This window comes from Macrotis lagotis, chromosome 1 (assembly GCF_037893015.1).
Source record: "Macrotis lagotis isolate mMagLag1 chromosome 1, bilby.v1.9.chrom.fasta, whole genome shotgun sequence".
Taxonomy (NCBI): domain Eukaryota; kingdom Metazoa; phylum Chordata; class Mammalia; order Peramelemorphia; family Peramelidae; genus Macrotis; species Macrotis lagotis.
The window spans coordinates 572019823-572042324 of NC_133658.1; the positions used below are offsets into that span (position 1 = coordinate 572019823).

At 35.0% G+C, this 22502-nt stretch overlaps 1 protein-coding gene across 3 annotated transcripts in view; it reads left to right on the top strand.

Moving 5' to 3' along the window:
* The first annotated feature begins 10136 nt into the window (after positions 1-10136).
* The window catches only part of TEX55 (testis expressed 55), a 49920-nt gene continuing 37554 nt past the window's right edge, over positions 10137-22502 (top strand). For 2 of the 3 annotated variants that reach the window (XM_074234106.1, XM_074234098.1), the window contains exon 1: positions 10137-10568. In XM_074234106.1, coding sequence (XP_074090207.1) covers positions 10338-10568 — 231 coding nt within the window. In that variant the 5' untranslated portion in view covers positions 10137-10337. The remainder of the gene's footprint in view (positions 10569-22502) is intronic. The other variant, XM_074234088.1, reaches the window with a different exon arrangement.

Consider the following 22502-nt stretch of genomic DNA (forward strand, 5'->3'; position numbering starts at 1 on the left):
GGAGAATAAATCTCTCAGATCATCAATTGGACAATATCAAAATGAGAATAATTCTCTCAGATCCTCAAATGAGCAAATGCAAAAAGAAATTAATTCTCTCAAAGCCTCAATTGGTCAAATGGAAGGCTCTTTCAAAAGTAGAATTGACCAATTGGAAAAGGAGTTACAAAAGGTTAATGAAGAAAACTCCTCCCCCCAAAAAAAATAATGGAGTCTACAGAAACTAATGACTCCATGAGACAGCAAGAGTCAGTTAAACAAAATCAAAAAATAGAAAAATAGAAGCAAAAGTAAAATACCTCATCAACAAAACCACTGACCTCGAGAATAGATCGAGGAGGGGCAACCTGAAAATTATAGGACTTCCTGAAAACTCTGAAGAGAAAAAAAGCCTGTACTTAATATTACAGGATCTAGTGATGGAAAACTGCCCTGATATCATGGAATCAGAGGGCAAAGTAATTATTGAAAGAGTATATAGATCCCCACCAGAAAAAGATCCTAAAATGAAAACACCAAGGAATGTTGTGGCCAAACTTCAGAACTATCAGATAAAAGAGAAAATCCTGCAAGCAGCCAGAAAGAAACAATTTAAATATCAAGGAGCCACAGTAAGGATCATGCAGGACCTGGCTGCATCAACTTTAAGGGATCGAAGGGCCTGGAACGAGATATTTCGAAGAGCACGGGAGCTTGGAATGCAGCCAAGAATCTACTTTCCTGCAAAGCTGAGCCTTCTCTTCCAGGGAAAAAGATGGACATTTAATGAAATGGAAGAATTCCAAAAATTTCTGATGAAAAGACCAGAGCTAAACAGAAAATTTGGACATCAAACAGGAGGTTCAAGAGACACATGAAAAGGTAAAAAAAGGAGGGGGGGCAGTAAAAGGGAAAAAAAATGCAATCCAGTAAGTTGAAACTGGCTATATCCCAGCGGGGGGCTGGGGAAGATTCTCATAAACGTTGAGAAATGTAACTCTAACAGAGAGAATACACACCTAGCCAGAAATGATGGACATTCATGACCTATCCATGAGACTACTATCTAATGGGATGTAACTGGCTTTAACCCCACTTGGGAGAAAGACTCTAATAACTCTCAGAAATTTTGACTTTATTTGATAGAATATACAGAACTAGAAGGGACAGACACTCAGCATTTTCTATGACTTAGATAGAATGATCTACAAAAAAACACTACCTCCCTAAAAAGGGGGACAGGAAAGAGATGGGAGGAGGGAGGGGATTGAATGGGGTAAATCTCATTACACTAAGAGGTACAAAAAACCTGTGGTAATAGAGGGGAAGAAGGGAGTAGATAAGAAACACCTGAATTTCTTCTTATCAGACTTGGTTTAAAGTCAACCTACACATACTCAGTTAACTTATAAAACATCTAACCTGTCAAGTATTAAAAGGGGAAAAGGGGAGGGAGGGACAGAGAAAGGGAAGGGGAGTGGGGGAAATAAGGGGAAATAACAAAAGGAAGGAAAGAGAAAAGGGGAAAAGGGAAAGGGGAAAGAAAGGGGAGGGGGTGATATAGGAGGGCAAATACACTGAAGGGGCTGGTTTTCAGAAACAAAAGACTGGGGAATATGAATAAAAGAGGGGAAAGGGGGAAAATACAAACAGAGGGAAGGTAGCACTGAGGGCAATAAAGAATTAGTAATCATAACCTTGAATGTGAATGGGATGAACTATCCCTTAAAACGTAAGCAAATAGCAGAGTGGATTAAAAACCAGAATCCTACAATATGCTGCTTACAAGAAACTCATTTGAAGCAGAGAGATACATATAGAGTAAAGGGAAAAGGTTGGAGCAAAATATATTTTGCTTCAGCTGAAGTAAAAAAAGCAGGGGTAGCAATCCTTATCTCAGACAAAGCAGCAGCAAAAAAAGATAGCGTTAAAAGAGATAAGGAAGGAAACTTTATCCTCCTAAAAAGTACCATAGACAATAAAGTCATTTCAATATTGAATATATATGCACCCAGTGGGAAAGCACCCAAATTCTTAGAAGAGAAGCTGAAAGAATTACAGGAAGACATAGACAGCAAAACTCTACTAGTGGGAGACCTCAACCTCCCACTATCAGATCTAGATAAATCGAATCATAAAACAAACAAGGAAGAAATTAGGGAGGTAAATAGGTTGTTAGAAAAATTAGATATGGTAGACTTATGGAGGAAACTGAATGGGGATAGAAAGGAATATACCTTTTTCTCTGCAGTACATGGAACTTATACAAAAACTGACCATGTATTAGGACATAAAAACCTAATGATCAACTGCAGAAAGGCAGAAATAGTGAATACATCTTTCTCAGATCACAATGCAATAAAAAGTCATATGCAATACTGGGCCAAGGAGATATGGACCCAGAACAAATTGGAAACTGAATAACCTCATTTTAAAAAATGAGTGGACCAAAAAACAAATTATAGAAAGAATTAACCATTTTATCATAGATAATGATAATAATGAAACAACATACCAAAACCTATGGGATTCATTCAAAGCGACTCTCAGGGGATATATTATAGCTTTAAATGCTTATATGAATAAATTGGAGAAAGAGGAAATCAATGAACTAAACATGCAACTAAAAAAATTAGAGAAAGAACAAATCAAAAATCTCCAATTAAATACCAAATTAGAAATTCTAAAAATTAAAGGAGAAACTAATAAAATTGAAAGCAAAAAACTATTGAATTCATAAATAAAACCAAAAGTTGGTATTATGAAAAAAAACAATAAAATTGATAAACCACTGGTCAATTTGATTAAAAAAAAGAAAGAAGAAAACCAAATGGCTAGTATCATAAATGAACAAGGTGAACTCACAATCAATGAGGAGGAAACTAAAGTAATAATTCAAAATTATTTTGCCCAACTTTATGCCAATACATTTGATAATCTAAGTGAAATGGATGAATATTTACAAAAATATAAGTTGCCCAGGTTAAATGAAGAAGAGATTAAATACCTGAACAACCCTATCTCAGAAAAAGAAATTCAGCAAGCCATTAGTGAACTCCCTAAAAAAAAATCTCCAGGGCCTGATGGATTCACAAGTGAATTCTACCAAACATTTAAGGAACAATTGGTTCCAATCCTATATAAAATCTTTGGAAAAATAGGGAAAGATGGAACTCTGCCTAACTCTTTCTATGAAACCAATATGGTACTGTTACCTAAACCAGGAAGAGTTAAAACAGGGAAAGAAAATTATAGACCTATTTCCCTGATGAATATAGATGCAAAAATCCTAAATAAAATCTTAGCAAAATGATTACAAGTCATCACTAGGATAATGCATTATGATCCAGTAGGATTTATTCCAGGAATGCAGGGTTGGTTCAATATTAGGAAAACTGTTAGTATACTCAATTATATCAACAACAAACCTATACCTATCAGATATCATATGATGATATCAATAGATGCTGAAAAAGCTTTTGACAAAATACAGCATCCATTCCTATTAAAAACACTAGAGAGTGTAGGAATAAATGGACTGTTCCTTAGAATAATTAGCAGTATCTATCTGAAACCATCAACAAGCATTATATTCAATGGTGAGAGGCTAGAGGAATTCCCAATAAGATCAGGGGTCAAACAAGGGTGCCCATTATCACCACTACTATTCAATATTGTATTAGAAATGTTAGCATCAGCAATTAGAGAAGAAAAAGAAATTAAAGGAATTAGAATTGGGAAGGAAGAGACAAAACTCTCGCTCTTTGCAGATGACATGATGGTCTACCTAGAGAATCCCAAGAAATCATCTAAAAAACTACTGGAAACAATTAGCAATTTTAGCAAAGTTGCAGGTTATAAAATAAATCCTCAACTTTTCTAAATTTGTCTAGCAAGAAACAGCAGGAAGAGCTAGAAAGTGAAATCCCATTCAAAGTAACCTCAGACAATATAAAATATTTGGGAGTCTATTTGCCAAGACAGACTCAGAATCTTTTTGAAAACAATTATAAAACACTTCTCACACAAATTAAATTAGATTTAAATAACTGGGCAAATATCAACAGCTCATGGATAGGGAGAGCTAATATAATAAAAATGACAATTCTACCAAAACTAAACTATCTGTTTAGTGCCCTACCAATCAAAATTCCAAAAAATTACTTTAACGAGTTAGAAAAAATTGTAAGTATAAATTCATATGGAGAAATAAAAGTCAAGAATTGCCAGGAGCTTAATGAAAAAAAAGTGCAAAGGAAGGTGGCTTAGCCCTACCCGATCTAAAATTATAAAGCATCAGTCATCAAAACTGTTTGGTATTGGCTAAGAAATAGAGTGGTGGACTAGTGAAATAGACTAGGTGTAAAAGCAGGAGATGATTATAGTAATCTGCTGTTTTATAAACCCAAAGAGTCTGGCCATTGGGATAAAAACTCCCTCTTTGATAAAAATTGCTGGGATAATTGGAAGTTAGTATGGAAGAAACTTAGATTAGACCAACACCTCACACCCTTTACCAAGATAAGATCCAAATGGTTATGGGACATAGACATAAAAAAACAATACTATAAGCAAATTAGAAGATCAAGGATTAGTCTACCTGTCAGATCTATGGAAAGGGGAACAGTTTATGACTAAAACCAATTAGATGATTTCAATTACATTAAATTAAAAAGCTTTTGCACAGATAAAACCAATGTAACCAAGATCAAAAGAAATGTAATAAATTGGGAAAGAATCTTTACAACTAATGATTCTGACAAAGGACTCATTTCTAAAATATACAGAGAACTGAGTCATTTTTTTATTTTTTTTATTTTGTTTTTTAGGTCTTTGCAAGGCAAATGGGGTTAAGTGGTTTGCCCAAGGCCACACAGCTAGGTAATTATTAAGTGTCTGAGGCTGGATTTGAACTCAGGTACTCCTGACTCCAGGGCTGGTGCTCTATCCATTGTGCCACCTAGCTGGCCCCCAAGTCATATTTTTAAAACAAAAGCCATTCCCCAATTGACAAATGGTCAAAGGATATGCAAAGGCAATTTACAGATGAGGAGATAAAAGTAATCCATAGCCATATGAAAAAATCCTCTAAATCATTAATTATTAGAGAAATGCAAATTAAAGCTTCTCTAAGGTACCACCTCACACCTCTCAGATTGGCCAGTATGACCAGGAAGGATAATGATCATTGTTGGAAGGGATGTGGGAAATCTGGGACACTATTACACTGTTGGTGGAGCTGTGAACTCATCCAACCCTTCTGGAGAGCTATTTGGAACTATGCCCAAAGGGCAACAAAAATGTGCATACCCTTTGACCCAGCAATAACACTACTGGGTCTATACCCTGAAGAGATGAAGAAAAAGGGTAACATTACTTGTACAAAAATATTTATAGCAGCCCTGTTTGTGGTGGCAAAGAATTGGAAATCCAGTAAATGTCCTTCAATTGGGGAATGGCTTAGCAAACCATGGTATATGTATGTCATGGAACACTATTGTTCTATTAGAAACCAGGAGGGACGGGATTTCAGGGAAACCTGGAGGGATTTGCATGAACTGATGCTGAGTGAGATGAGCAGAACCAGAAAAACACCGTACACCCTAACAGCAACATGGGAGTGATGTTCAACCTTGAAGGACTTGCTCATTCCATCAGTGCAACAGTCGGGAACAATTTTGAGCTGTCTGCAAAGGAGAGTACCATCTGTATCCAGATAAGAAGCTGTGAAGTTTGAACAAAGTGCAAGCACTAAGCCCCTTAATTTAGAAAAAATACAGATATCTTATTGTCTGATCTTGTTACCTCTTAGACTTCTATTCTCTTTAAGGATATGATTTCTCTCTTATCACACCCAATTTGGATCAAGGTACAACATGGAAACAAAGTAAAGACTGACAGATTGCTTTCTGTGGGGGGGGGGGGAAGCAAGATTGGGGGGGAATTGTAAAACTCAAATACTATCTTTAATAAAAATTAATTTAAAATTAAAAAAAAACCTTGAGTTCCAAATTGTCTCCCTTCACTTCCATTCCAATCTCCCTCATTGAAAAAGCAAAGTTATCTGATATTGATTAAAAATGTGTAGTCATGAAAAAAATCACAATAGTCATATTGTAAAACTAAACATAACCCCCCAAAAAAAACAGTCTCATGAAAAATAAAATATATTTCAATCTGTTCTCAGATACCATCATCTCTCTCTTTAGGATGGACAGTATTCTTTATCCATGAACTTTTTAAAATAGTATTTTGATAAGTAGATTTCAATATAATTAGTCTTCTTTAGGCAGGCAGGTGACACCATAGATACAGTGGAGGAGTCAGGAAGACCCGAGTTCAAATGTGACTTCGGTGTGACTCTGGGCAAGTCATTCAACCCTATTTGCCTCAGTTTCCTTATCTGTATAATGAAGGAAAGAGCAAACCACTTCAGTATCTTTGCCAAGAAAACCCCAAAGAGGATCATGAAGAATTAGACATGACTGAAACAAATGAATAACAAAAAAATTTTTGCAGTGGCATCATAAGAAGGCTAAATCCAAATATTCCTCTCATAAGCTTAGAGTACACTCCCACATAATTCCACAAAGCATCAATGAGAAGAATAGGAATAACAACAGCATTCACTAAACATAGGGAGCACATTGGTAAGACAACTCATTTCCAGTACTGTGGAGTCCCAGTATCCTTTCTCTTCTCATGATATGCTCATGTTGCTACCACTGGGTGAAATATCTATGCTTATCAAGTCACTCAGTGGGGTTCCCTGAGCTTATTTCTTTTCACAACTCAATTTCTGTGACTAATGAAAAGCCTGAAAAACAGAGTTTTCTGGATAATCAATAATCAATTTATCAATTATGTTAGCAAATAATAAATTAATTGTCAGTGGACTCCCTCAGTAACCAAAAATAAAACCATGGAGATCCTTGAATGCTTAAATACCTTCAGAAAAGAAAGTGTCTCTGACAGGTAAAAATCAATATTTATGGATGAACAATTAATGAGGGGAGGGCATATTAATGAAGAAGTGGGTCAAAAGTCTTCAACTCCTCCTTTTGAGGTGAGGCTCAGTCACTTCTAGCAATCTGGAGAAAGGAATTCATCTATAGTCAAACCACTCTGGATGGTTTTCTCCTTCATAAACTGGATCATCTTTGATTCTAATTAAGGGTTCCAACAACAGGAACTTATTTCCTAAAGGTAAGCATTCACCTAGATTAGATTCTTTTGTAAGGTCTTCTAGTTGGGTGGGGTCCTGCCCAAGATTGAAGAGCATGTACTCAGAGGATGAGTTTATCTCATCTATCAACAATATTCTTTAGAAAGTGACTATGACTTGCAAGGGCCGGTCTCTGAATGAGGAAATAGGTGAACTCTCAATTCTAATTTAATAATTGGTAATTAATATAATAGAAAAATATTCATTTCTCTCATTTTCCATGACCAAAACTATTCCTCTTAGCTCATAAAGCTCCAGTCTTTTGCCATGACTGGTCTATTTACTAAACCTATAACTCAGAATTCTATATCCTATCTATATGTCTTAGACAGGGTGACCCCATTCCCACATGGAGGATACACTCCCCTCTCCACTTATGCCTCTTATAATCCTTAGCTTCCTATAAGGCTTAAGTTTATATGCCACCTCTTATGGGAAGCTTCTCTTCGTTCCCCTAGCTGTTCAGATTTTTTCCTCAAATTATGTGTAAGCCAGCAGTCACCAAATCACAGATCACACACACACACACACACACACACACACACACACACACACACACACAAAATCAGCAAAATTAAAGTCAATTAAGGGATGTAATTGGTTGTTTTTTGAATCTGTACTCATTGTGCCAAGTTAATACCCTACACATAAAATGCTCTTAATAAATTAAATAAATTCTCTTGGAGCAGCATGGGTTCTAATGAAACTCAGATTCAATCCAATATCAATGTAAATCTAGTAGAGTTTGAGTGGAAATTGATTGAGAAAAATTGTTTAATTTCTTTGTTGATCATTAGGTCAAGTGATATGCTCACCACTCTCAATTCTCCTTTCCCCATTTGCTATGTGAAAGTAAATGCAATCAAAAAAAAAAAGAAAAAAAAAAAGAAAGTAAATGCAATCAATGAAATATAACCTGAATGTGAAAACCAGGGAGGGGAAAGGGTAGAGAAAATAATAGTATATAAAAAGAACACTGGCTCAAAAGTTCAAATTCCATTTCAGTTACTTTCTACCTATATAAGTGACATAACTAAGATTCAGTTTCTTCATTTGTAAAATGGAGATGGAACTAGAATATTTCTAAATTTCTATCTTCCTGCCCTTTGTCTATGAGCTAGGAACAGCCCTCTTTCCCTACTTTAACATGTACTCATTAAGCTGAGTGCAATGCCCTAATGGAAATTATTCCAACTATTGGGTGTTATAGGAATGCATCCTTTTTCTTTCCTTATACTTTTCAGAGTTCACTTGCTCCTCAAATTACCTAACACTGCCTAAATAAACAAGATCTCTGAACCTTCTAATTTCTCATTCTAAGTTTGATTGATCTTTCTCTTTAACCCTTCTATAATTTATCAAGTATACCTGTTTGCCAATGCTAAACCAACCTGTTGATTCCAAGCTTATCTGGAGGTAAGGGAAAGGGTACTCTGGATAGATGACTAGAAAATCAGGAAGACCTGAATTTAAATGCAGTCTAAGTTCCAAGCTGTGTGACTCAAGGCAAGTCATTTAACCTTACCCATTTCCCCCTCAGTATAATAACATCTTCCTAGGCTTTTTCTGAGGATGTTTGTTAAATGCTTTGCAAACCTTAAAATGCTACGTAAACTTGCAAAAAACCTAAAAAAAAAAAAACCCATTAATTAAAAAAAGGACGGCTAAGTGGTGTAGTGGATAGAGCACAAGCCCGGAGTCAAGAGTACCTGAGTTCAAATCAGGCCCCAGTCACTTAATAATGATCTAGCTGTGTGGCCTTGGGCAAGCCACTTAACCCCATTTGCCTTCCAAAAATCTAAATAAATAAATACACAAACAAACAAATGAAGGAATGAATGAAGAAAGAAAGAAAGAAAGAAAGAAAGAAAGAAAGATGCTATAGAAAGAAAGAAAGAAAAAAGAAGGAAAGAAAAGAAAGAAGGAAAGAAAGATGCTATGGAAGGAAAGAAAGAAAGAAAGAAAGAAAGAAAGAAAGAAAGAAAGAAAGAGAAAGAAAGATGCTATGGAAAGAAAGAAAGAAAGAAAAAGAAAGAAAGAAAGAAAGAAAGAAAGAAAGAAAGAAAGAAAGAAAGAAAGAAAGAAAGAAAGAAAGATGCTATGGAAAGAAAGAAACAAAGAAACAAAGAAAGAAAAGAAAAATGCTATAGAAAGAAAGAAAAAAGAAAGAAGAAAGAAAAGAAAGAAAGATTCTATGGAAAGAAAGAAAGAAAGAAAGAAAGAAAGAAGGAAGGAAGGAAAGAAAGATGCTATAGAAAGAAAGAAGGAAAGAAAGATGCTATAGAAAGAAAGAAAGAAGGAAAGGAAGGAAGGAAAGAAAGAAAAAGAAAGGAAGAAAGAAAGAAAGGAAAAATGCTATAGAAAGAACGAAAAAAGAAAGAAGAAAAGAAAGATGCTATGGAAAGAAAGAAAGAAAGAAAGAAAGAAAGAAAGAAAGAAAGAGAGAGAGAGAGAGAGAGAGAAAGATGCTATAGAAAGAAAGAAGGAAAGGAAGGAAGGAAAGAAAGAAAAAGAAAGAAAGGAAGAAAGAAAGAAAGAAAGAAAGAAAGAAAGAAAGAAAGAAAGAAAGAAAGAAAGAAAGAAAGAAAGAAAGAAAGAAAGAAAGAAAGAAAGAAAGATGTAAATGCTAGCCAGCTGATCTTATAAGGCAGGCACCTTTAGAGTCTCAGCACTTAATAATGAATGTTCATTTTAAATTCTGGGCCCATTTCCAGAGATTATATTCACATGAGAAACAGAAGGCTGAAAGAGGTGCTCAATTAAAAAAAATTAAAAAGCAAAGCAAAGTCAACTTTCCTTTCCAAGGAGCACTGCCATGATGGGAAGGCCGGCTTTCAGGAGCCCTCAGAGCCTCGAGGCGGGATGCCGCGGCGGGAGCAGAGGGTCTCCATCCGGGTGCCCGCGGCGACTTCCGGCTGCACACACACACACACACACACACACACACACACACACACACACACACGCGCCCGGACCCGGGGAGGACAGGCCCCGCCCTGGGTGGGGGGGGGAGCCGCTCCCAGCATCCTCCACGCCGAGTTTGATAGAGCAACAAAGAGCAAGTGATGCGGAGGGGCGGCCCACGAGTGCGGGCCGCTCCACGAGACACAAGGGTCGCGGCCGCAGAGGGACCATGAGTTTTGCGAGCAGCATATTGGATGAAGATGATCTCAGCGAAAGGCAGGTGGTGGAACACATGTCATTCAGACCCGAAGAAAAACTGCCCAGCGAAGATCCAAACAGGACTTACGACAGCAACGAAGTCGAAGGGTATTCCGACGGGGTCCACCCGCTTTCTGACGGGGCCTACGCGCTGGATACTGCGAGTATGCGATCCAGCACGTCCTCCCAATTACAAAACCAGGTAAAGGGGGTCCGGGGGTCCGCGGGGCCCCGCCCCCTCCTTTCCGGAAGCGCATGTGGGAATGGAGCCGGATGTTGTCCGCCATCCTTGTGGGCCCCTCGGCCTAACGGCCGCGGCCTTTCTCTTCCCCCTCACCCTCCCAACGAGTGTGGAAAAGAAGCTGCCAGTCCCGGGGCCTGTGTGGCGCAGTGCTTCGTGGGGTGCCAATGGGGGATGGGGACGGGACGTTGGGGGGACTTTACATTCAGCTCCGGAGCCCTCTCGTTTTTTGTGGGGGGGTTTTTTTTTGCAAGGAAAATGGGGTTAAGTGGCTTGTCCAAGGCCACACAGCTAGGTCATTATTAAGTGTCTGAGACCCGATTTGAACCCAGGTACTCCTGACTTCAGCCCACAAGTTCTAAAGCTCTCCAAGTCTCAGTTGATGCCGTGTTTCTCCTTCCACGAAAGACTTGGGTAATAGGGATATTTATTTGTTTGTTTGTTATTTGACTGTTTTTTAATTGATGTTTTATTTTTACAAATATGTTATAAAGTTTTTCAACCTTCATCCATATTCATTCCTTCCACCCTTCCTTTTCACCCCACCCCCTCCCCTCAACATCAAACGGTCATACATACATTTGTGATAAATATGTTTACAGAGTAGTCATTTTCCATATGAGGAATTGGGATGAAAAGAAAGAGATACATAAGAGACATTTTTTCTAAAGTGTTCATCAGATTCTGAGGTTTTTTTAATTTTTGTTTTGTTTTTCTTCCGCTTCATGGGAATAACATTGCCCATAGAGGATCTAATACGGTTGTCCTAACTCTCTGAACTGCTGAGAGCAGCTGCTTCCATCCAGTTTGATCATCTCACAATGTTGTTGTTGTTAATGTGTACATTGTTCTCTTGGTTCTACTCCCTTGGCTTAGCATCAGATCCTGTAACTCATTCCATGCTTCTCTAGAGTCTGGCCATTTATAGTTTCTTATAGAACAATAAAATTCCATAGTATTCTTGTATCATAACTTGTTCAGCCATCCCCCAGTTGATAGGCATCTCCTCAATTTCCATTTCTTTGCCACTACAAAAAGAACTACTATGAATATTTTGGAACATGTAGGACTTTTCCCATTTTTTTTTTTGATTTCTTCTGGAAAGGCCTAGAATTAGAATTGCTGGGTCAAAGGGAATGAACGTTTTTATTGCTTTTTGGGCATAGTTACATATTATTCTCCAAAATGGTTGGATCAGTTCACAACTTCACCAGCATTGCATTAATGTCCCAATCGTCCCATAACCTCTCCAACATTGATCATTTTCCCTTTTTTGTCATCTTAGCCAATCTGATAGATATGAGGTAATACCTCATTGTTTTAATTTGCATTTCTCTTATATATGTATGTATGTATGTATGTATGTATGCATATATGTGTATATGTTGAGCTCCCCTGTCCACCAGGGGATTCATTCAGCTCAGGAGAGAAAAAGAAACACATATACACTCAGATGGGGATACTAGCAGGACAACTAGCAGAGCCATTTATTGAAAGTATCAAACAGTTCTCATAGCAGAAAACCACAAAATTAGCATACAGGATAAAAACAATGATGTAACTCTATTTTGGGCAGGATGTAACCTAGCAGGATGTAACTCAGGTCAAGAAGTTCCAGAACAGGGCTGTCAACAAGTGAGGCTACAAATGATGCAGTTGTCTTATCAAATCAGATTTCCATGGAAAGCCTTCAGTTGGAGGGCCACCAAAGCTTAAGTCTTAGTCATAATTGACCTCCAACACAAGCTTGCTGAAACAAAAATCAACACTTCCCTCTTTTTCGGTTTACACAACAAGCTCACAATTACCCAACCTGATGCTCAACCTGGGTTATACAATTCTGAATTCTATTGATAGTATATATAGTAGCTTTGGTTACAGCAAAAATATTTTGATTAAACTTGGAAAACAGCAAAGTAGAAACATCCAAAGAATCAATATATGTCTGATCTTGTTATCTCTTATACTCTATGTTTCTTCCTTAAGGATATGATTTCTCTCTCATCACACTCAATTTGAATCAATGTACAGCATGGAAACAATGTAAAGACTGGAAAATTGCCTTCGGGGGGAAGTAAGATGGGGGGGAAATATCGTAAAATTCAAAATTAAATAAATAACTAAATAAAAGAGAATCAATATAAGACACAATTACATAATACTCTGGGACCAATGCCCAAAGAGGGTAGGATGATGAAACCACTTAATCATCTTATTGGCTGTCTTTTCAGGAATCAAGTCCCACTCAGAGGCTTCTTGGATGTCTTTAGCCAACTTATACAAATCATCAGTATCAAAAGATAATTCTTTAAAATGAGAGACAAACAACAAATGATCAATATCATAATTATAACAATCTGAAAACAAATAATATCATGTAACCATGTACCAATTATAGGTGGAAAAGACAGCAAATCATACAATGTCTTGCTCAAATTTATATATTCTTCCCTAACACAAATTGTTCATTACAAACGATTGTAATGCATTAATCGAATGATAAAGATTTTCTTAAAGTCTTCTTCTGAGCCTTAAATGCTCTAGTAACATTTTCTGACAATTCTTGAGTATATTTTGCTTTTATCTTTTCCTTATTCCTCAATTCTTCACATACACATGCTCAAATAATGCAGTTGTAACAGTTAATATTATTTCCCCTCTTTTTCTCAGTAAAAGTCACAAATTTCTCTATATGGGGTGTGATACTATTTAAGCCAGAACAATTATACCTAACTTCTCAACATCTCTTCTTTGATATTCCCAATAATAACTTTGTTATATCTCAAACAATTTTCAGCTTCTCTTCAGTCATACTTTTCTCTCCATAGTATAGTTTTGAATATGTCCAATATTCAGTTCCTTTTGCACTCACCAAATTGTTCACAATTAATATAAGAATCACAAGTTGTTCTATAAGTCCATTTTGTGCTTTCCTTTTTGTGTGGTCTGTCCTTTCTCTTATGCTTTCTTTTTCAATTTCTTAAGTGTGAGTTATTCATTTTCTGTATTACTTTGATCATCTGGTCTGCACGGTCTGATGTTCCTTCCTGACATCCAGACAATTTCTCCATCTGTGGACAAAACAAAAGTATACCCTCGACCCCAGGGTTGATCAAGTCCTTTCCAATGTCTATCTTTTGTACCCTTCCACATTACTCTGTGAGTACTTTTAATATTATTTATTATGTTATCTATGGTAATTTTGTAACCAAAGTGTTTTTCAATCAGAGTTATCATCTAAAGTCAAATAGTTAATGAATACAATGCTTTATTTAGGTGTGCCCAGTATCTGCTCTCCCACATTCCCCCTTTTCTGTTTATGTAGGAATATTTATAATGACCTACTCTTCCTCTCAATTAACCCATGGGAATTATAAGGAATCCCTGTAATATGTTTTATATTGTAATATAGACAGAATTGTTTAAATGCCATAGAAGTATATCCAGGGCCATTATCTGTTTTTATAGATTTTGGTGTCCCTGTAAAGCAATAGAATAAATGATCAATCACACCTTGAGTAGCCTCTGAACTTTGTGCTGTTGCTATTGTATATGAACTAAATGTATCTACAGTAACATGAATAGATTTCATTTTTCCAAAAGGTGCATCCATCTGCCATAATTCATTAGGAGTTTGGCTTCTAGGATTCTTAAAATAATTTGGAGGGATAGGTAGATACCCCTTTGTGGAAAGGATTTTACTATATTCCTAGCTTGCTCTCTGGTGATTTTTAATTCTTCCTTTTAGTAAAGAGGCAATATGATTACTTTCATTATAGATAGATAGATAGATAGATAGATAGATAGATAGATAGATAGATAGATAGATAGATGATAGATAGATAGATCCAGACAATCCAGGGTGGGAATTTATATGTTCAAATAAAAAAAGAATTGTATCTATTTCTACTAACTAATTAGTAATTCTTTAAAGAGTTGATATAATACCACATCAGTGCTATGATTAATAAAGGTTGTTTCTATGCATCTGACGACATGATAATCATACTTACTATCTGTAAAAATGTTAAGGAGTTGTGGTCATTCTCCTAATAGCAATAATATAGCATATAATTGCTTTTCTATCATTGCATATATGCTTGGACCTACAGGTTTAGAATAAGGTCCATTACATTGTTTAAAAAATTCAGGGAACCCAGAGGGTCATTTCCCTCATTATTGCTACAAAGCAATCAATCATTAGTTCTAGGCTCAAATATTATAACAGTAAAATAGCTTATATAGGCAAAACTAAATCACATAACTTTTTCAACATCTTACTCATCAGCAAGTCATCTAACTATGGGTTATATATTTTTCAATTTTCCAATCATCTTTCAAAGTCCCTCACATATACTCAGTATTATTGGAAATAATTGCAGTTAATATATACTTCCTAATCTCTTATACACTCTTTTTCTGACTTTACCATATAACTTGTTTTAAATTGAACATTTAACTCTTAAACTACATGAAACATAAGATCTCCAGGCTAACATCTCATTGCCTTAAAGCAGAAACAAAACAAATTCTCTTAAAGTTAACCTTAGACCCGAATATCTTTCACACTCAAATTTCTTTCACATCTCTGTATTATAAGCTTATTTTCTTCTTATTCCAAATACACTATTTTCAAAAAAAGAAAATAAGATTCTCTGTGAATTTAGTTTTAAAAATATATAAATTTTCAAAAATCCTAATGTAAATTTTTTACTAAGGCCAGTGTTACAAGATACATATACAATTTCTAATATATAATAATTTCATAAACATGAGATGGAAAAACAAAGCTTTTCACAAACTCTCTGGGCCAAAAAAAGACCTCAAGAGATATAACCTGTTGGCAAGGTATTCTCTAATTTTCTTATAACAAATCTTTACAAATATAATGGATGACACTTTAATTCATTCACATTTTGTTATTGTAACACAATTTTAAATTTTCAAAAGAATTGTTTGAATCTGTATTTATACAAAATTTACTAATTACTAAAATTATTTAAAAAAACTAAAATTACTAAAATAACATATTTTCAATTTAAAGTATATTCCCTATACTCCCTAAAATTTTGTAATAAAAAATTCTTAAGACTAAATGTTTCTAAAAAATTTTATGATTACAAGATTTTCTTCATAGCTCTCTTAATAATCTTATAAATTCCAAAACTTATATTCAAAATTACCTTAAATTATTTTCCTTTTCAAAATATAAGTCTGCAAATTTTTTTATCTGTATCAGCATTTTAACTTAATAAGAGCTTTCAATCTTCACTGACAAAATGATGTTCTAGGAATTGGAGATGCCTCACATTTTGAGATATCAAAGTAGTATGTACTAATTCTTTACCTATACTGTTTATCATTCCTTGGTCATCCCAAATTTTTCAAATACATGAACAATACCCCATTTGTTTTTTGTTTTTATCAATTATAAAGCCTGATTAAGAGCATGTAACTCAGAAGTCTGTGATAACAAGGGTTTTGGCAGACTCCCAGCCTCTATCAAGTCTATTCTGACCTTATCTTATTTTAGTATTCCCATTAGTACTTTTTCCTCCTATAACTCTAGAGGAGCCAAAAAGCATTATAACCAAAACAAATCAATATTATTTTTTACAAATCCTTTAATTCAGTTCTTTGCACACAGGATTACACATTATAGATTTACCCAATTTGAAGAAACAGTTAACATTTACTTAGGAATTGCTGTCATATCAGACTTTTCACTTTATGAGGATTATTACTTTGCCAATCAATTTACTGCCAGATATTGCAAAAGTAGGAACTTAATGCAATTTTCAGATTATCCGAACTTCATTTAAACACACATCTCCATATAGACTTACAGCTCTCTGTACTTTCTTCTCTTATTACATTGATTTGTAAAAAAGAATTTTAGGGACAATTTCAATTTCTACTAAGTCCCTTATAAATATGATTTGCCAAATCATTAAGTAAAACTCTTTTAGACAATCAGATCATAAAATAAACAATAGGAAATAAGAGAAAATTAATACAACCTCTTCTTTCCCAAAAACAACAAGATTCTCAGGAAAATTTCCTGTGGCGCTGATCATGTGTTTTTGAAAAAAGAAAAAGATCTAATTTTGAAAAGAGAGAAAGGAAAGAGGATTGGCCACTCAGAACACAAAGACATGAAAGCAGATCTGACCAGGCAGAGATTGCGAAGCCCCCTGCCTGTATTTTGAAACAAACACATATAAAACACACAAAAAAAAACAGAATCAGAGTACTTTAAACCAGAGAGCGCCACCCCCACCCCCGGAACTCCCAGGAAAACCCCACCTTGCTCTCACACTAGAGAAAATACATAGAACATTCAGTATATGACAATACATTTTTTCCATAGAAGGGTATTAATATTTAACACTTACAAATTCTAACTAGTATAACTTTTGAGAAGGCAAACAGTCACTTAAAAATCTCTCAGTCTAATTGGAATATCCTTTATCCCCTTTCTTCAAATAGAGTAAACTAAATAACTTATTTTTTTAGAGGGGACAATCCCAAGTCTTTTCTGGGGGGGGGGGAATCTTCCATTTTCAAACCCTCACTAGACCCATAATTTTCTGTAATAACTAGCATTATCAGAATCTATATTGATAAACTCCTGAAGCTACAATGTTATGATATCATTCTGGTAAAAGATTAACTATTTAGTTTCCCCTTATTGCTTTATTTATTTATGGCATTACATAGTACCCAAATTATATACTTTAAAATTAACCTGACTCTCTTTTCTTTTTTGGAATATTCTTCCCAAAACTTTCAAATTAAAAATAGCATTTCTTTTTATGATTTCTTTATATACAACATATTTGGAATATACACTGTCTTTCCTGATTCTTTTAAATCCAAATAAATTTCCTTTATAACACTTGTTTATCCAAATCTTCATGAAGATTTGGATTCTCTCCAGCTAGTCCTATTTCTAAAAATATTCTTTCTGCTAAATTTCAAGGTCGAAAGATAAGAGCCAGAATTGTAAAACAGACAAGCCATGGAGAAGGAGGAGGAGGAAACATTCTGGCAGAATCACAGTGAAGAAGTGGGAAAAAGAAAAAGTCAACAGCATTTTATCATATTGATATTCATTTATCTGTTCATACACTGTTCTGCAGTCATGTAGATTCAAATTACCTTCTTATCCCAGAAGCTGATGTCTTTGGATTTGTCAAACCTAAATTTAATTAGTAGTTTGTTGTTGTTATTTACTTGTTTCTTTTGAACCTATTCTAATCCACTGCTCCATTACTCTATTTCTTGGTTGGTTTTTTTTAATGTTAGGTAATGGGGTTAAGTGAGTTGCCCAAGGCCACATACCTAGACAATTATTAAGTGTCTAAGGTTGGATTTGAACTCAGGTCCTCCTGGCTCCAGGTCCAGTGCTATATCCACTGCACCACCTAGCTGCCCTCCCTATTACTCTATTTCTTAACCAATATCAGGTAGTTTTGATGACTGCTGCTTTAGTGTATAGTTTTAGATATGGTAGAGCTAGGCTACCCTCTTTTACATTTTTTTTACATCAGTCCCCTTGCTATTCTTGCCCTTCTGTTGTTCCAAATGAATTTTGTTGCTATTTTTTTTCTAGCTTGTAAAATAGTTACTTGGTTGTTTGATTGGTTTGGCACTGAATAGGTAATTTAATTTAGGTAGAATTGTCAATTTTTATTATATTAACTTGACCTAACCATGAGCAATTGACATTTTTCCAATTATTTAGATCTGACTTTACTTGGGTGAGAAGTGCTTTATAATTATGTTCATACAGTTTCTGGGTTTGTCTTAGGAGGTAAATTTCCAAGTTTTTTAATGTTGTCTATAGTTACTTTAAATGGAATTTATCTTTATCTCTTGCTCTTGGGCTTTGTTGTTCATATATATAAGACATGCTGATGTTTTATGTGGTTTATTTTATATCCTGCTACTTTGCTGAATTTCTTAATTCTTTCAGGGATTTTTTTTAGGTGATTTTCTTGGGTTCTTTAAGTATACCATCCTATCATCTGCAGAGATGAAAGCTTTGCTTCCTCATTGCCAATTCTGATTCCTTCAATTTTTTTTTCCCCTTGCTGCTTAAGTTAGCATTTCTAATACTATATTGAATAGTAATGGTGATAATGGGCATCCTTGGTTCACTCCTGATTTTATTAGAAATTCTTTTGAGTTTATTCCCATTACATATAATATTTGTTGATGGTTTTTAGATACTATTTATCATTTTAAGGAAAACTGCATTTATTCCTAAACTTTCTGGTGGTTTTTAAATAAGAATGGATGCTTTGTTTTATCAAAGACTTTTTCAGCATCTATTGAGATAATCATATGGTTTCTATTGGTTTTGCTATTGATATGTTCAATTATGTTGAGTATTTTTCTAATACTGAACTATCCCTGCCTACCTGGTATAAATCCTACCTGATCATGGTGTATTACCCTAGTAATAGCTTGCTATAGTGTCATTGCTAAAATTTTAATTTAAGGGTTTTGCATCAATATTCATTAGGGAAATAGGTCTATAATTTTCTTTGTCTGTTTTGGTTCCTTATTTATGTATCAGCACCATGTCATAAAAGGAGTTTGGCAGAACTTTTTCTATTTTTTTAAATAGCTTCTGTAGAATAGGAATTAATTGTTCCTTAAATATTTGGTAGAATTCACTTGTAAATTTATCTGGACTTTTTTAGAGTTTATTGGGAGTTTATTGATGACTTCTTCAATTTCCTTTTCTGAAATGTGGTTATTTATTTCCTCTTCTGTTAATATGAGGAGCTTGTATTTTTGTAAATATTCATCCATTTCACTCAGGTTATCCAATTTATTGGCATACAGTTCGGCAAAGTAGCTCTAAATTATCTCTTTAATTTCCTCCTCATGGTGGTTAGTTCACTCTTTTCATTTTTGATACTAGTAATTTGGTTTTCTTATTTCTCTTTTTTAATCAGATTAACCAAAGGTTTATCTATTTTATTGACTTTTTCATAAAAACCAACTCTTAGTTTTATTTATTAGATCAATGGTTTTCTTGCTTTCAATATTATTAATCTCTCCCTTCATTTTTCAGAATTTCTTATTTGGTATTTAATTGGAGATCTTTAATTTGTTCTTTTTTCCTAGTTTCTTTTAGTTGCATACCCAATTCACTGATCTCCTCTTTCTCTATTGTATTCATATAGGCATTTAGAGTTTCCCCTTAAAACCATCTTGGCTGCATCCCACAAATTTTGGTATGATATCTCATTATCATTTTTCTTGGATATAATTATTGATTAATTCTATTATTTGCTGTTTGATTCACCCATTTTTTAAAAATTAACTTATTTAGTTTACAATTAGTTTTTCTTTTTTTATTAGATTTTTTTTTCAAGGCAATGGGGTTAAGTGACTTGCCCAAGGCCACATGGCTAGGTAATTATTAAGTGTCTGAAGTCAGATTTGAACCCAGGTACTCCTGACTCCAAGGCCGGTGCTCTATCCACTGCACTACCTAGCCACCCTACAATTAGTTTTTGGTTTATCTTTCTATGACCTTTATTACATGTAATTTTTATTACATCATGATCTGAGAAGTGTGCATTTATTATATCTACCTTTCTGCATTTTATTTTAGTTTATGATGCCCTCATCAGAGAAAGTGCTAAGCACAGCAGAATTGAAATGGGTCAAAGGATATTGACACACTTTAAGTTTAGAGTTATCACCCCTGCTTTTCATCAGGGCTTTTTGTCTCAAACTTAAGTGATGCCATCCTGCGCCTCTTAAATAGAGAGTCAAAACCCAGCTGTACCCAAATCCTCTAATTTCAGTCTCTTCAATTATATTCAACTCTTTAATTATCCTAAGGGAAGTAAAATTCTTAAGAGTTAGAGAAGTTTTATATCTTCCCTTTTAGGGTTGTATACAATTTGATGGTCTTGACTAACATTTGTTTTGTTTTGTTTTTTCCTTCTTTTCATTTACCTCTTTATGCATCCCCTGAGTCATGTATTTGGCTATTGAATTCTCTGTTCAGTTCTGGTCTCCCTTTCAGGAAGTTCTAGAAGTCCTCTATTTTGTTGAACATTCAACTTTTCCCCTGAAAATACACACTGAATTTTTCAGGGTAGTAAATTCTTGTTTGTAATCCCAGATCCTTTGCCGTCTGGTATGTGGTTATTCCAAGTCCTCCGGTCCACCAGTGTTGAGGCTGGTAGGTGCTAGGTGAGTCAGAATGGGTTTCCTTTGTATTTAAATTTTCCCTTTTGCTGCTTGCAGTATTTGCTCCTTTATTTGAGAGTTCTAGGATTTGGCTATAACAGCCCTTAGAGTTTTTTCCTGAGGTCTCTTTATGGAGGGCTTTTGTGTATTCTTCTAGTGGTTATATTGTCTTGTTCTAGCAGATTTGGACAGTTTTCCCTGATAGTTTCCTTCATGATGTTCTCTAAGTTCTTTTTTGATCTAGGCTTTCTAGTTGCCTGATGATTCAGAAATTATCTCTTCTGGATCTATTTTCCAGTTTGTTTGTATTTCCTGAAAGGTACTTTACAATTTCTTCAGTTTTTTAAATCTTTTTATTTATTTTTTTGATGGAATCTTGTAATCCCGTGGATTCATTGATTTCTATTTGTTCAGTTCCAATGTTTAGGCTTTTATTTTCTTCAGTTACCTTTTGTATTTCCTTTTTAAAGGTGTTGAATTCTCTGGTCAATTTTTCATAATTTTCCTGCATGACTGTCATTTCTTTTTTTCCCATTTTTCTTCTTCCTTAGTTTTTAAATTCTTTTTTTAAGCTCTTCTATGTGCTTTTGGATTTGAGTCTAATTCATAGATTTTTTTTGAGACTTCCCCTATGAGTAATTTTTCACTGATTTCTTTTCTGACATGGCATTGTTTTTATTAGTTTTTTTTAGGGTTTTTTTGCAAGGCAATGGGGTTAAGTGGCTTGCCCAAGGCCACACAGCTAGGTAATTGTTAAGTGTCTGAGGCCGGATTTGAACTCAGGTACTCTCGACCCAGGCCAGTGCCTTATCCACTGTACCACCTAGCCACCCCCATTATTTTTTTATTAAATATTTTATTTATTTTGAGTTTTACAATTTTTCTCCTAAGCTTACTTCCCTCCCCCAACCCCCACAGAAGACAATTTGTCAGTCTTTACATTGTTTCCATGTTATACATTGATCCAAATTGAGTGTGATGAGAGAGAAATGATATCCTTAAAGAAGAAACAAAGTATAAGAGATAGCAAGATCAGACAATAAGATATTTTTTTTTCTAAATTTAAGGTAATAGTCCTTGGTCTTTGTTCAAACTCCACAGATCTTTCTCTGGATACAGATGGTATTCTCCATTGCAGACAGCCCCAAATTGTCCCTGATTGTTGCACTGATGGAATGAGTGAGTCCATCAAGGTTGATCATCATCCCCATGTTGCTATTAGGGTGTACAATGTTTTTCTGGTTCTGCTCATCTCACTCAGCAATCAGTTCATGCAAATTCCTTCAGCCTTCCCTGAATTCCCATTCCACCTGATTTCTAATAGAACAATAGTGTTCCATGACATGCATATATCACAGTTTGCTAAGCCATTTCCCCATTTGAAGGACATTTACTTAATTTCCAATTCTTTGCCACCACAAACAGGGCTGCTATGAATATTTTTGTACAAGTGATGTTTTTACCCTTTTTCATAATCTCTTCAAGATATAGACCCAGTAGTGGCATTGCTGGATCAAAGGGTATGCACATTTTTGTTGCTCTTTGGGCATAAGTTCCAAATTTCTCTCCAGAAAGGTTGGATGAGTTCACAGCTCCACCAACAATGTAATAGTGTCCCAGGTTTCCCACATCCCTTCCAACAATGATCATTATCCTTCCTGGTCATATTGGCCG